This window comes from Heterodontus francisci, chromosome 41, assembly GCF_036365525.1.
Source record: "Heterodontus francisci isolate sHetFra1 chromosome 41, sHetFra1.hap1, whole genome shotgun sequence".
NCBI lineage: Eukaryota > Metazoa > Chordata > Chondrichthyes > Heterodontiformes > Heterodontidae > Heterodontus > Heterodontus francisci.
The window spans coordinates 34,498,918-34,515,170 of NC_090411.1; the positions used below are offsets into that span (position 1 = coordinate 34,498,918).

The 16,253-nt window shown below is 43.4% G+C and overlaps 1 protein-coding gene across 3 annotated transcripts in view; it reads right to left on the bottom strand.

Annotated features, from left to right (window-relative positions):
- Positions 1 to 16,253, bottom strand: part of LOC137353469 (trinucleotide repeat-containing gene 6B protein-like) — a 187,473-nt gene that overhangs the window by 137,575 nt on the left and 33,645 nt on the right. For 2 of the 3 annotated variants that reach the window (XM_068019787.1, XM_068019785.1), the window contains exons 2-3: positions 10,596 to 10,666; positions 7,805 to 7,904 (exon numbers count right to left, since the gene is read on the bottom strand). In XM_068019787.1, coding sequence (XP_067875888.1) covers positions 7,805 to 7,858 — 54 coding nt within the window. In that variant the 5' untranslated portion in view covers positions 7,859 to 7,904; positions 10,596 to 10,666. Of the gene's footprint in view, positions 1 to 7,804; positions 7,905 to 10,595; positions 10,667 to 16,253 lie in introns of those variants that run through there. The other variant, XM_068019786.1, reaches the window with a different exon arrangement.

Consider the following 16,253-nt stretch of genomic DNA (forward strand, 5'->3'; position numbering starts at 1 on the left):
ACAAGAGCCTGCAAAGTGGCTCAGGAACACCTGCAAGCTTCCCAAACAACCATGAAAAAATGGGCAGACAAGCATGCCAAGACCCGAAGATTTCAACCAGGGGATGAGGTGTTAGTATTACCGCCTTTACAGGGTGAACAGCTGAAAGCACAGCTCAGTGGTCCATATAAAGTGGTCAAAAGAATTGGTAAATTATTTGACTGACACCCCAGATCGCAGTAAGAAGAATCAGCTGTGTCATATTAATATGTTGAAACAATATCCACCAGCTGGCAGATAAGCAAGCACAGGTCTGTCAGGTAGTAGGGATAGTGAAGGACGAAAGGAATAGTGAGGATGAGGCAGAAGGAGACCTAGACAAGTCTCAAATTGAACCTCCTACTATCCGGTTCACGAATACTGAATTGTTAGGGAGATTGGACTCAATGCTTTCATATTTAGATGCAGAACGAGAAAACCCAACAAGGCTACTCACAGCATTTAAAAGGAGTCTGTAGGGACAAGCCAGGATGTACAACCTTAGCCACGCATGATGTGGATGTAGGGGAATCCTTTCCTATAAAACAGCATCCTTATCGCTAAAGTCCAGAGAAGCAGACACAGATAAAAGCAGAAATCCAATACATGCTGGAAAACCACCTAATTGAACCCAGTCAAAGCAGCTGAAGATCCCCAGTAATGTTAGTGCCTAAACCTGATGGTTCAGCTTGATTCTGCATAGACTACAGAAAGGTTTATGCAATTCCTCACTTGGTAGACTGTATTGACAGAGTGAGCAGTGCCACGTTTCTTACAAAAATAGATTTGTTAAATGGAAACTAGCAGGCTCCTTTAACACCCCGTGCTAGAGAAATATCGACCTTTGTCACACCAGACAGTCTTTTCCAATGCCGAGTGATGCCATTCGAGCTAAAAAATGCCCCAGCCACTATTCGTGACTAATGAACCAAGTGGTAGTTCGTGTTTACCTTGATGTGCTGGTATACAGCGACACTTGGAAGGACCACTTGGAACAACTAGAAGCTCGGTTTATAAAATTACGATTGGTTGGTTTAGTGATAAACCTTGCCAAAAGTGAATTTGCAAAGCCGGAGTAACCTACCTCGGGATATAGTAAAGCAAGGACAAGTATTGCCAAGAACAGCAAAAGTACAAGCATTGATGGAGTTCCCTACCCTCAAAGCTAATCGAGAAATCATGAGGTTTTTGGGGATGTGTGGTTTCTACTGCAAATTTGTACCAAATTTTAATACTATAGCTGCTCCACTGACAGATTTGCTATATAAAAAAAAGAAAACCAAGGTAGTTTTTTTTTTACTCATTCAAGGAATGTGGGTGTCGCTGGCCAGGCCAGCATTTATTGCCCATCCCTAATTGCCCTCGATAAGGTGGTGGTGAGCTGCCTTCTTGAACTGCTGCAGTCCATGTGGGGTAGGTACACCCACAGTGCTGTTAGGAAGAGAGTTCCAGGATTTTGACCCAGTGACAGTGAAGGAGCAGCGATATAGTTCCAAGTCAGGATGGAATGTGACTTGGAGGGGAACTTGCAGCTGGTGGTGTTCCCATGTATTTGCTGCCCTTGTCCTTCTAGTTGGTAGAGGTCGCGGGTTTGGAAGGTGCTGTCTAAGGAGTCTTGGTGCATTGCTGCAGTGCATCTTGTCGATGGTACACACTGTTGCCACTGTGCGTCGGTGGTGGAGGGAGTGAATGTTTGTAGATGGGGTGCCAATCAAGTGGGCTGCTTTGTCCTGGATGGTGTCGAGCTTCTTGAGTGTTGTTGGAGCTGCACCCATCCAGGCAAGTGGACAGTATTCCATCACACTCCTAACTTGTGCCTTGTAGATGGTGGACAGGCTTTGTGGAGTCAGGAGGAGAGTTACTCGCCGCAGGATTCCTAGCTTCTGACCTGCTCTTGTAGCCACAGTATTTATATGGCTACTCCAGTTCAGCGTGGTCAGGGGACAGCCAAGCAGCTTTTGAGAAGCTGAAAGCCATTTTTGATTAATGAACCAGTGTTGGCTGCTCCAAATTTCACTAAGCCCTTCAAGGTAATGCTTGGGGGTTGGTGCAGTCCTGTTACAAGACGATGAGTCAGACATAGAAAGGCCAGTGGGATACATTTCCAAAAAGCTAAATCGACAACCAAAAAAAAGATATTCAACCAGTGGAAAAAGAAACCCTGGGCTTATCACTAGCTCTGAAGCATTTTGAAGTCTATGCCCACCGCGACTACAAAGAGACACTGGTACATACTGATCATAACTCGCTAGCCTTTATGAAAAAACTTTAAAAATCAGAATGACAGACTATTCTAATGGAGTTTATTATTGCAACCTTATCATTTAAAGATTATCCACAGTGCGAGAAAAAATAATGTAATTTTAGATGCTTTGTCTAGAATCTAATGTTGCTTTGAGTTATCGGAGTGCACAGATGGTACAAAGCTGAAATGTATTAGCAACAGATAAAGAGTGAATGAGAATGTGTGTAAATGTGTTTTAATATTTTTCTTCATCTTTTTTTCTCTTTGTAATGAAACGCATTTAAAAATGGTGTTTCATTCCTCCAAGGATGGTGTTGTTACGAAAGTGCTTCAATTTTTAAATTTTTTTTTTGAGGACTTGTGGTAAAACTGAAAAGATTCCATGGATGTGTTTTTTTAAAACCAAGTTCACTGAAAGGACACTTGAGATGTTGTCTGAAAACAACATGTGCTTTAAGTTCAATAAACAACAGAAACCTTGTTAACCTGGGGAAGATGTTTAGAGAAGCCACATGTCGAGGTTTATGGAGGTCAGGAGATGGACTTTCTGTTTGGGAAAGATATTGTTTTCAAGTCAGTTGGGGTGTGAACTGTTTTGAAGACAGTTGGTGTTTTGCCTGCCATGGAAAAACAAATCACCCAGCTCACCTCTTTGAAGAAACCCTGCAAAGATCCCGTGTGGGAGAGCTAAAATCCCTGGTGCTGCATCTCTCCTGAGAAGCTGGAAAAAGCTGCCAGATTAATTCTCAACACCACATGAAAAGAACTGCTTTAGAAAAGATCAATGAGCCATCTCTGTATACCCAGACGCCAGATCAAAAGGGACAACTGACTTCCTTCCATACCTTCTCTTTTTTCTTCAAGCGTTAGCAAGTATTTGGCCAAAGTATTCTTTGTTTGTCTTTTTTTTTGTAACAGATCTCTGCAGAGAGAATTTCTGTATTTTTTGCAGTGTGTGTGTGGAAGGAATTTAAAAAGGGAACTTTCATATTTCAATCTGTGTTTTGCTTCGTTACTGGATAAGTCTTGTTTGATAATAAACAGACAATTTTGTTGTTTATTAAAGAAACCTGGTTGGTTTGTTTTAAAATATATGTTGTGACCTGTGGAAAAGTGAGACTAGAAGACAGTGCACTCCTCCCACCTCGGTCGCATCATGGGGGATAAATATTGGCTAGGACACCTGCGAGAACTAACCTACTCTTCTTTGAATAGCACGTGGAATTTATTTTTCCCCCTTAAGGACCTCAGTTTAATGTCTCATCTAAAAGATGACACCACTGACAGTGCACTATTGTCTCAGCACTTAACTGAAGTGGCAATAGTGATGGTGAACTGTGTCAGACTGTTGCTTGACTAGTCTATGGGACAGCTCTCCCAATTTTTGTACAAGTCCCCCAAATGTCAGTCAGGAGGGCTTTGCAGAGTCAACTGGGCTGGGTGTGCCTTTGTCATGTCCAGGGGCTTGAGCACATAATCCAGGCTGAATTTCACATCAGTTCAGTTCATCACCTTAAACATTTACTCCCTCTACCACCAGCGTACCGTGGCTACAGGTATGTACCATTTACAAGATGCACTGTAGCAACTCACCAAGGCTTTTTTGACAGCGCCTCCCAAACCCGTAGCCTCGACCACCAAGAAGGACAAGGGCAGCAGGTGCATGGAAATACCACCACCTGCATATTCCTCTCCAAGTCGCATACAACCTTGACTTGGAAATACATCACCATTCCCTCATCCTTTCATGCTGAGTTAAAAACCTAGAACTCCCTTCCTAACACCACAAAGACTGCAGCAGTGCAAGAAGGCAGCTCGCCACCACGCTCCCAAGGGGCAATTAGATGAGCAATAAATGCTCACCTTGCCAGCAATGCCCACATCTCATGAATGAATACAAACAAATATGGAACCCACGAGAATGCTACCTGTGAGCCAAGGATGACATTTTGGCAACAGTGGCAATCATCAACTGTCTATGCTCACTTGTGAGCGAGAGCTATTGACCAAAATGCAGGATAGCTGTTGATTCCTGCAAAGTCTTAGATAAACAAATCTGCAGTATTTATTAAGAATACACACAGGCTCCTCATTTCTATATTTGGTTCATTGTGTATTCACAGGAAAACTCAAATCATGATACGAGACCACTGGAACTAGCAGAGAGACAGCTGAAAAGACATGATCACTGAAGCATGATTCACATCGATAATTCATTTCCACGGATATTAATTCAACGCAGGCTCAGTAACTCCTTCTGACCAGCTGCCTCCAGTTCACACTCTACACACTCGTGTCACAGTCTCATATTTCCTTACTGTTGAACATCCCCACAATGTCTATGCTGCTCTGATTAATTCCAAGCACATGCTGGAAGGTGTAGTCCAACAATTCATGCCCAAGCCAAAGATCATAAACTTTACCAATTCATGGAAAAAAATGTCAAAATTCCAAGGTAAATTACTTTAACACTGAAATGGCTATTTTGGGGTTTCCCCGGTGGCCAAGTGGGTTTATCCAGGAACTAACTGAGCCATCCAGATAAGGAGGATCCAGGAGTCAATTCTTAGTCTGTGCTGAGTCAGTTGGGTCAGTGGAAGAAATGATACAGAGCCCTCAATGAGGCAAAGGAAAACTGGTCCAAGGCCACATTATTGAAAATACACGTGTGGACATGGGCTCAGAACAGAATTGGGCTTGGCTGTGATGCTTCTTGTAGTCAAATAGCTTGCTGACAGTCAACATCAAGGATACACATGAAAAATGGACAATTTAGTTACTAAGTACTGAAGGGCAACCAGGGATCAAGCAGTTGAACATTTTCAGTAGGCGGAGGAGATGGAACTGGAGAAAATTACAACAAAAATGTGCTACTTTACAGGTTGCCACTCAGAAATACAATGTGGGAATATTGGTGGACAGGCCATTGAAACTATCCATGCATCAGTAAATAAGCCAAATAGGATTACAATAAATAAAAACAGGAAGTGCTGGAAATACTCAGCAGGTCTGGCAGCATCTGTGGAGAGAGAAACAGAGGTAACATTTCAGGTCTATGACCTTTCATCAGATGGCAGTAACACCCACATCCTGAGAATGAATTAAAAATTGTTCTAGTACCATTACAGGAAGGACATCATGATGTGGAAAAAGGGCAGCAAAGGGCTACCTGTCTGATACCTGGCATTAGACACTGCAGCTTCAAGGAGACTACAGAAGTTGAGTTTGTGTACACTGGACTAAAGGAGATTCAGAGAAGTCTCAAGATCATTGAAGGTATGAAGTTGAACCTTAAAGTATTTACCATGAGCCCAGGATATGGCATGAAGTTCAGAAAAGGGAAGGTGAGTGGACAGATTAGATTGAATTATTTTACATCAATGATGCTTAATGTTTCAAATGAATTCCCAGGGAGGCGATCAAGTCTGATAACAGTAATTTCGAGAAGCTGAGCAGGCATTTAGTGAGTAAAATCAAATGAGGGATTACAAATACTAAACTGTGTATCTTATCTTGAACTATCAAAATAGCTTGAAATGGTCTTCTGTACTCCTGTACATTCCTATTTAAAAATGGCAAGAGAAGAAAATACAACTACTTTGAGACAATTGTGACACATCAATTATCTTGGCTTTACTGGGAGATTTTCATCCCATCAATTCTGGGATACAAAGGTGGAAGGTCCGTATTCAAACCCCACTCCGTCCACCCACTGTTAAGCTCATATAATATGGTATTAATTACAAGTAACAAGTTGTGCAACTCAGTAGGGAGAAGGAACGAACACAATACAAAAATTATTTTATTGTCAGATAAAGTGGAGTGTTGGCAGATAGAAAGATTTGCAATTATATAGCACCTTAGCATATCTCAGACACATCGCAAAGCTCTTCACATATGATGAATTACTTTGTAGTGCAGGATGGTTATGTAGGCAAAAGTGGCTGACATTGCATGCATAGCAAGATTCCACAAACAGCATTGAAACAAATGCCCAGTTTTGCCTTTGTTTGTTGTTGGTTGAGGGAGGAATGTTGGCTGGGAAACTCCCTGTTTTTCTTTGCATAGTGCTGTGAGATCCTGAATATCCATCTGATCACTGGAATAGGTAGAAGCAGCCTTGGTTCAACCTCCCATCTGAAAGATATACAAGATTCTGAGCGGGCTTGACAGAGCAGATGCGGAGGGGTTGTTCCCCAAGCTGCAGAGTATAGAATTAGGAGTCATAGTCAAAGGATAAGGGGTCAACCATTTCAGACTGTGATGAGGAGAAATCTTTTCACTCAGTGTTGTGAATCTTTGGAATTCTCTACCCCAGAGGGCTGTGGATGCTCATTGAGTATATTCAAGGCTATCGATAAATTTTTGGATTTTTAGATTTCTAAGGGAATCGAGGGATATGGAGATCTGGCAGGAATGTGGAGTCGAGGTCAAAGAACAGCCATGAAATTAAATGGCAGAGTGTGGCCTACTCCGTCTCCTATTTCTCAAGTTCTTATGATGGCACCCCTGAAACCTCAGCCTTTTGATTCAGCGGCAAGGCTGATTTAAAGTAAAGTAGATAGAAATCTTTCAACTGTCAGTTTCCTGTAACTTATCAGGTATTCAACCAAGCAAAATCAATTACAGTAAAACAATTTGATATGTAAGCTTAATCATAATCTTAGCTCCTGATTCTCCCTGCTGTAATATTGTAACAGATAAAAAGCCAAATGATTTGAGAATTGCAATGAAGCTTTTAAGTTTTCTAAAAGTTATACTGTGGAAAACTTCCACAATAGTAGGATTTTTATTTAGAATAATGGGGGTCTCAGTTATTTACTCCCCGTGTGCTACAAATCAATTCCTCGGCCATAAAGGCAGGCTGCCTGCTCCCAGCTGTCCACCAAGGCTATTCCTCAACCAGCCACTGAGAGTGGACCCGATTATTTGTTCTCCAGTATCCCCATCTCCCCTATAGGAGTAGCACCTAAACTTCGCAAAGACATAACAAAGTATGAGATCATTGCTCAGATAATCATAGAGGGAGCAGGGGGTGATGAAATCACAGTGTACCAATCAATGGCAGGGCATGTGGGTACGCCAAATACATGGCATCAGTTGCACTCCACACCCAGCACTACAGCTAGCCAAATATGAAAGCAATGAATTGGTAACATTTCCAGTTAGACACTTCACAAGGGATCCAAGCAACCAAAATTGGGACAATTTTTTTGTCCAATTTCTCATGTTCTTGTCGGGTTTTGCTAGGGAACACGCCTCGAGTGTGACGGCAGGCTACACAATCATTCGTGCATCACCGTGAACCACATTCCTACCCAATATCCACAAACACAAGGCTTTCCATCAGTATTGAGAACTGTGGACTATTTCCCCCGTCTTAGCCCCAGAACGTGGAGGTCAATTGTAGCATCCCTAGTGTTGTCCAGCTGAAAGCATCTAAATCAACACAGACCATGAATCCCCTGGACAATCCTTTAATATAATAGTCAAAACAACCACAAACATGGTTCTGAATACAAGCTAGAGAAGCACCCTTACCATGAAGTTCTTGAGACTCGCTTCCTGGCGCCTTGACCCGTCATTAACCTGCATGAGAAGGGTTTCTGTGCAAATATCCGCAAACACTTTTGTACAAACACTGTTTGGAAGGAAAAACATTTCAACAGGTTAGAAGAGAGAAAAAACTAATTGCAAAGACACCTCGAATGAAAGGGTTATATTAACCATCTATATTCTTAGCCCCACCACCCCCAGCCCCACAATTATGAGCATTAAAGCTGCGAATCCCTGAGACCCCACCCCTCCCCCATATTATAACTGTATATTCTCCAAACAGGAATCAGTGTTGGGAAATGGAACATTCTCCATTTCAAGCACCCAGTATCAGGATCCAGCCCTCCCAGGTCAGGTACAACACAGATGCAGAACAAAGTTGTTTAAAAAGGGTGCGAGGGATAGGCCAAATAATTATAGGTCAGTCATTCTGACCTCGGTGGTGGACAATTTAGAGTCATAGAAAGATACAACTTTGAAACAGGCACTTCGGCCCAGCGAGTCTGTGCCGACCAACAACCACCCATTTATAACTAATCCTATATACCCATATTCCCTACCACCTACCTACACTAGGGGCGATTTATTAGAATCAATTCTGAGAGATAGGATAAACTGCCACTTAGAAAAGCACAGATTAATCAGGGATAGTCAGCACGGATTTGTTAAGGGAAGGTCATGTCTTACTAACTTAATTGAATTTTTTGAGGAAGCAACAAGAAGGATTGATGAGGGCAGAGCAGAAGATGTGGTCTACATGGATTTTAGTAAGGCATTTGACAAGGTCCCACATGGCAGACTGGCCAGAAAAAGAAAAGCCCATGGATTACAGGGGAATGTGGCAAGTTGGATCCAAAATTGGCTCAGTGACAGGAAACAAAGGGTAATGGTAGACGGCTGTTTTTGCGAATGGAAGGTGGTTTCCAGTGGCATTCCACAGGGCTCAGTGTTGGGTCCCTTGCTGTTTGTGGTATATATTAATGATTTGGACTTAAATGTGGGAAATTTTAGATGACACAAAGTTGGTCGTGTAGTTAATAGCGAAGAGGATAGCTGTAGACTTCAGAATGATATCAATGGTTTGGTTGAGTGGGCAGAAAAGTGGCAAATTCAATCCAGAGAAGTGAGAGGCAATGCATTTGGGGAGGGCAAACAAAGAAAGGGAATACACAATAAATGGGAGGATATTGAGAGGGTTAGGAGGGACCTTGGAGTGGATGTTCATAGGTCCCTGAAGGTGGCAAGACAAGTAAATAGTGTCGTGAAGGCGGCAATGGAATGAGTCATAGAGTGATGCAGCACTGAAACAGGCCCTTCGGCCCACTGAGTCTGTGCCGACCAACAACCATCCATTTATACTAATCCTACATTAATCTCATATTCCCTACCACATCCCGACCGTACTCCTACCACCTACCTACACTAGGGGCAATTTACAGTGGCCAATTTACCTATCAACCTGCAAGTCTTTGGCTGTGGGAAGAAACTGGAGCACCCGGCGGAAACCCACGCGGTCACAGGGAGAACTTGCAAACTCCGCACAGGCAGTACCCCGAACTGAACCCGGGTCGCTGGAGCTGTGAGGCTGCGGTGCTAACCACTGCACCGCCCAACCACTGCGCCACTTTCCTTTATTGGCCGAGGTATAGAATACAAAAGCAGGATGTAATGCTGGAACTGTATAAAACACTGGTTAGGCCACAGCTAGAGTATTGCATACAGTTCTGGTCATCACATTACAGGAAGGACATAATTGCTCTGAAGAGAGTACAGAAGAGATTTACAAGAACGTTGCCAGGATTTGAAAGTTGCAGCTATCAGAAAGATTGGAACAGCTACAGTTGTTTTCCTTGGAACAGAGGAGGCTGAGGGGTGACTTAATTGAGGTGTACAAAATTATGAGGGGCCTAGATAGAGTAGACAGGAAGGACCTGTTTCCCCTAGCGGAGAGGTCAATTACCAGGGGGCACAGGTTCAAGGTGACTGGTAGTAGGATTAGAGGGGACACAAGAAAAAAAACGTTTTCACCTAGAGGGTAGTGGGTGTCTGGAATTCACTGCCCGTATCAGTGGAGGCAGAAACCCTCAACTCATTTTAAAGGTACCTAGACCTGCACCCGAAGTGCTGTGACCTGCAAGGCTACGGACCAGGTGCTGGAAGGTGGGATTAGATTGGGCAGCTAGTTTTTTCGGCTGGCACAGACACGATGGGCTGAATGGCATCTTTCTGTGGCGTAATTTTTCCATGGTTCTAAGTTCATACTATTCTGCCCCAAAAGATGTACCTCAGTCCCAGCCTCAGGAGATTGCTGACCTACTGGACTCTAGTGTGACATTTGCTCCATTTGTAACACTAGCCATCCTTACATTACCAATTAAGTGTCCAATTAGAAACAGTTCCGTTTTATGGCCCTATGCCGACTGCAAAATGGACTGTAACCATTCAAGTTTATTTCACGCATGCAGTTTTTCAGTGGGTCAAATGTAAAGTACAGGAACAAAATGTAAATACTACCATCTATTTTTTTTTAAACACTTGGGAAGTAACTCACTAAGTGTTTTGTCAAAAGAAAACAAAATGTGCATAGTAAATTATTGAGGGTGCACTACACCTGCAGCTCTACATCATTTTGGGCCATCATTTATTGAACTTCTGTTTGGCATGTGATTACACCGGATAGTGTAAAACACGATTCATAATAGGGCTTTAGTGAAAGTAACTCTTTCACACCAAAAACTTTCTACCATTACCTATTCTAAAAGATTGTAAATTTTACCTGTGACAGTTTTTCAAGGGCGTCTACAGCCCAACAGGTCTTCTCTTCTGACTACATATGGTGCAAAAATCCTGCAACATAAATAACAAGATCATTAACTGAAGCTTTACTTTCTTCCACCAGGTTTCCATCTGTACAATTTAAGATTTCTCACCCAAAACCCATTCATTTTGATGGAAGGTCAAACAAATTAAAACTTAACTCTGCACAGCATTAAACAGCTGATGCACTCAGTGCCGTTGCAATGGTTCTTTTCTCACCTTTCCTCCCAGATGGCACTCTTGGTGGGTACAGTTCACAGATATGCACAGCCCTTCAGTATCCAAGAACCCTGAAGAACAGGAAGAAGTGCTTCAGGTCCCACAAGCCACCCCTTTTGAGACCTTGCCCAAGTACACATTCTTCATGCACAATCCTTGACAATAAGCGATGACAAGTGACTCAAAGCAGTGGGGGAGTGGAGGAAAGAGCTGGAAATCATAGAAGAGCCTGGTGCTGTGCTCAACTTCAGTTACTAAATGGCACCCCAAGTCCAAGAATGCTAGAGGGTCAACTCCCTCCATCCCCCAGAGCGGTATATTGTCTGAGATAAGCTAATTCAGCAGAAGTCAGGAATCAAATTTGCAACTTGAGGTCTCTATGTCCCGATACCATACTTTACTTTAACCCGGAGAGTTTCACAATCCAGACCACTGAAATTTCCACAAGTACTAAAACAAACATTTTATTAAAGTCTGACAGAAGGTGTGTTTTCAGGACAGATTTTTTTTAAATGAACAAACTTTTAATCCAAAGCACAACCCTTCATGAACAGAGGCATGAATGGTCATCTTCTTCTTTGGCCTCCTTGTCTCGAGAGACAATGGGTAAGCACCTGGAGGTGGTCAGTGGTTTGTGAAGCAGTGCCTGGAGTGGCTATAAAGGCCAATTCTAGAGTAACAGACTCTTCCACAGGTGCTGCAGATAAAATTGGTTGTCGGGGCTGTTACACAGTTAGCTCTCCCCTTGCGCCTCTGTCTTTTTTCCTGCCAACTGCCAAGTCTCTTCGACTCGCCACACTTTAGCCCCACCTTTAGGGCTGTCCGCCAGCTCTGGCGATCACTGGCAACTGACTCCCATGACTTGTGATCAATGTCATAGGACTTCATGTCGTGTTTGCAGACGTCTTTAAAGTGGAGACATGGACGGCTGGTGGGCCTGATACCAGTGACGAGCTCGCTGCACAATGTGTCCTTGGGGATCCTGCCATCTTCCATGCGGCTCACTTGACCAAGCCATCTCAAGCACTGCTGGCTCAGTAGGGTGTATATGCTGGGGATGTTGGCCTCCTCGAAGACTTCTGTGTTGGAGATACGGTCCTGCTACCTGATGCCAAGGATTCTCCGGAGTCAGCGAAGATGGAATGAATTGAGATGTCGCTCTTGGCTGGCATACGTTGTCCAGGCCTCACTGCCGTACAGCAAGGTAGTGAGGACACAGGCTTGATACGGAACACAAAAGTCCGAGTGTGTCAGTGCGCCATTTTCCCACACTCTCTTGGCCAGTCTGGACAAAGCAGTGGAAGCCTTTCCCATGCGCTTGTTGATTTCTGCATCAAGAGACAGGTTACTGGTGATAGTTGAGCCTAGGTAGGTGAACTCTTGAACCACTTCCAGAGCATGGTCGCCGATATTGATGGATGGAGCATTTCTGACGTCCTGCCCCATGATGTTCGTTTTCTCGAGGCTGATGGTTAGGTCAAATTCGTTGCAGGCAGCCGCAATCCTGTCGATGAGACTCTGCAGACACTCTTCTGTGTGGGATGTTAATGCAGCATCGTCAAAGAGGAGTTCCCTGATGAGAACTTTCCGGACTTTGGTCTTCGCTCTTAGACGGGCAAGGTTGAACAACCTGCCACCTGATCTTGTGTGGAGGAAAATTCCTTCTTCTGAAGACTTGAATGCATGTGAAAGCAGCAGGAAGAAGATCATTCCAAACAGTGTAGGTGTGAGAACACAGCCCTGTTTCACGCCACTCAGGATAGGAAAGGGATCTGATGAGGTGCCACTATGCTGAATTGTGCCTTTCAAGTTGTCATGGAATGAGGTGATGATACTTAGTAGCTTTGGTGGACATCCAATCTTTGCTAGTAGTCTGAAGAGACCACGTCTGCTGACGAGGTCAAAGGCTTTGGTGAGATCTATGAAAGCAACGTAGAGGGGCATCTGTTGTTTGCGGCATTTCTCCTGTAGCTGGCAAAGGGAGAACAGCAGAGGTGGATCTCGCTGCTTGAAAGCCACACTGTGCCTCAGGGTAGACACACTCAGCCAGCTTCTGGAGCCTGTTTAAAGCGACTCGAGCAAAGACTTTCCCCACGATGCTGAGCAGGGAAATTCCACGGTAGTTGTTGCAGTCACCGCGGTCACCCTTGTTCTTGTAGAGTGTGATGATATTGGCATCGCGCCTGTCCTGTGGTACTGCTCCCTCGTCCCAGCACAGGCAAAGCAGTTCGTACAGTGCTGAAAGTATAGCAGGCTTGGCACTCGATTATTTCAGGGGTAATGCTGTCCTTCCCAGGGGCTTTTCCGCTGGCTAGAGAATCAATGGCATCACTGAGTTCCGATTTTGATGGCTGTACGTCCAGCTCATCCATGACTGGCAGAGACAGGGCTGCATTGAGGGCAGTCTCAGTGACAACATTTTCCCTGGAGTACAGTTCCAGGTAGTGCTCAACCCAGCAGTCCATTTGCTTGCGTTGATCAATGATTGTGTCCCCTGATTTAGATTTGAGGGGGACGATCTTCTTGATGGTTGGCCCAAAAGCTCTCTTAATGCCATCATACATTCCTCTGATGTTTCTGGTGTCAGAGGCCAGCTGAATATGACTGCATAGGTGTTGCCATTAGTCATTTGCGCAGCGCCTGGCTGTTCTTTGTGCAGCGCTTCTGGCTGCTTTAAGTGCTGTGGATGTTAACTCGCTGGGGGCTTTCTTGTAGTTCAGCAGTGCAATGCGCTTAGCAGCTATGACAGGTTCCAGCTCTTCAAAGTGAGATTGAAACCAGTCTGCATTCCACTTCACACGTTTGCCATTGGTGGTCATTGCTGAGTCATAGTTGGCGTCTCTGATGTGGGCCCACTTGGTCTCTGCATCCTCTGTAGGAGTGTTTTGAAGGGCTTTTTCAAGTGAATTTCGAAACTTATGTAACAGCTGTGGATGAGAAATTCTGCTAGTGTTGATGCGCGGGCGGCCCTTCTGCTTGGAGTGATGCAGCTTCTTTGGTTTGAGTCTAACCTTGCTGCACACCAGGGAGAGGTCCGTGTCACAGTCCACACTGTGGAAGCTGTGTGTGATTTGAATGCTGTTTAAAGAGGCTCGCCTTGTGATGATGAGGTCCAGCTGGTGCCAACGACATGATCTTGGGTGCCTCCAAGAAACCTGGTGACAGGATTTAGTATCCGGAGAGTCAGATGAATAATTCTATTCTTGTGCAGGGAAATGGGACGCTTTCCCTGTGCAAGTTTCATATGAATTACTGAAAATATACATTTCTTCCAAATGTACCAAGCATCAATACTATTTTTTCAGCTACTTATTTTCCAAAATAGCCACTTATTTCAACAGATATTTGCGCATCATATATTCTACCTGTGGTTTTCCGTTACCACAAACAACCCCAGTAAAGCTGATGTGTTGCTATGCAAATTTAGGTCAAATGACACACTTGCAATAGCATTTCCCTACAAAATGACAGTGATTACACTCTAAAAGTAATTTGTTAGCTGCAAAGTGTTTTGGGATGCCCCAAGAATTTTAACGGAGCTATATAATTGCAAGTTCTTTCTTTCATACCAAATGACAACAAACTAAATCTTCAATATAAACTCTAACTGGATCACAGTCACTGGACTTAATAATGTCTGTTGATACTAATATGCTCTCTGAAAGACAGTACTTGAGCCAACATGGTTTAAATTTGTGCAATGTGCTTAATTCATCATTTCCAATTGCTCCCACCAGTGACAGCCCTGTTACCACATGCAGCTCACTACCACCTTCTCAAGGGCAATTAGGAATAGGCAATAAATGCTGGCTTAGCCAGTGACGCCCACATCCCATGAACACAAAAAAAAACTCAGTGGTGCTGCAAGGTTCAAAACACTCTTTTCAAATTTTGGAATGACAAAATCTGTCTTTTTGGAGTTCTTTTCACAGTTCGAGTGGTCATTGTATGAAAATTTTCCACCCCACTTTTACACAATACTGAAAGTGGCAACACTGCATAAATAAAAGCAACTGGCAGGGATTAAAAGCAATGCTTGAAGGTTTAAAACCATGCCTTGAGTGCTTCCTATTTAAAAAAAGTCAAAATCCTATCACCCATTGTTGACTGTCTACTGTCAAACACACAAATTACAGTACACAAAGAAGGGTGGTACAGGGACCATGAGTTTTCTTTCCCACATTCATTGACCAAATTATTCTAAATGTCTGCATCAACAAGCCAAAATGCTCCCTCTGCCACCAGCACACCATGGCTGTTGTGTGTAATATCTACAGGATGCACTGCAGCAACTTGACAAGGCTTCTTTGACAGTACCTCCCAAAACCATACCATCTACCACTTAGAAGAACAACAGCAGTTATATGGGAACACCCTCATCAAGCTGCACTTCAGCCATACTTTCACCACACAGATTGCAGTGGTTCAAGGCAGTGGCTCACCACCACCTTCTCAAGGGCAACAAAGGATAGTCAATAGCCAACCTTGCCAGCGACACTCAAATCCCAAGAATCAATAAAAAAAATTCAATACAACTTTTAGCTGAAACTATTACATAATATACAAGGAAGAGTGAAAAAGTATCCCCCCTCCAGAGTCAAAAACTACTGCTGGTAATTTTTAAGTGATTGCTTAAAATACTTCAAACAAAAAGGGGCTCCATGACATACAAGTCTATGTACTTGTACTTTCCTATATCTTTGTACCATTGGTTCATTTATCTCTATCTCCTCACTTGTAAATATCAGTGCATACATGGCCTAATAGTCCTCTGGGATGGAGAAAATAAAAAGCAGTACGTATCAAGGGTCATCAGATCAATTTGAATGAAAAAAGTCCATCGCTTTTTATACACTTTCCCAAAATGCCAATCCTAGCCACTTCCCATTATAGCATATAGCTGTATCTGTGCCCTGACCCTAACCATATTCTTGGCAACCTGCTCCGGCTGTTGACTATACTTCTCAACATCTGCCCTCAATTTGCCTTCACAACCCTATCCCTGCCTCACTAGCATATATGAAAACAACGTTTTAAGCTTACTTTCTCTATCTGGTTAAGTATCAGATATATTTTATCAGATGTCACCTCCAAGTCATTTATTCTTGAAGCTGAAGGGGCATGGGTTATCAAGATGGATAGCTGACATCAGGCAACAGCCTCATTCAATCCACAAACTAAGTTTTTTTTAGGCCATCATGGACTCGAGCCAATCCACTCAATCACCCAAAAGAGGCAAGCAACCAGAGGGAAACCTCACAAGATGATAATGTTCTGCGAATGGTATTCTTGATTCCTAAAATAACCCCATGCTTACACAGAATAATACTTACTGCTGACTAACTTAAATATCACACATTTTGGTCTGGAAACCTCAACGTAAACACCACCATTTTAT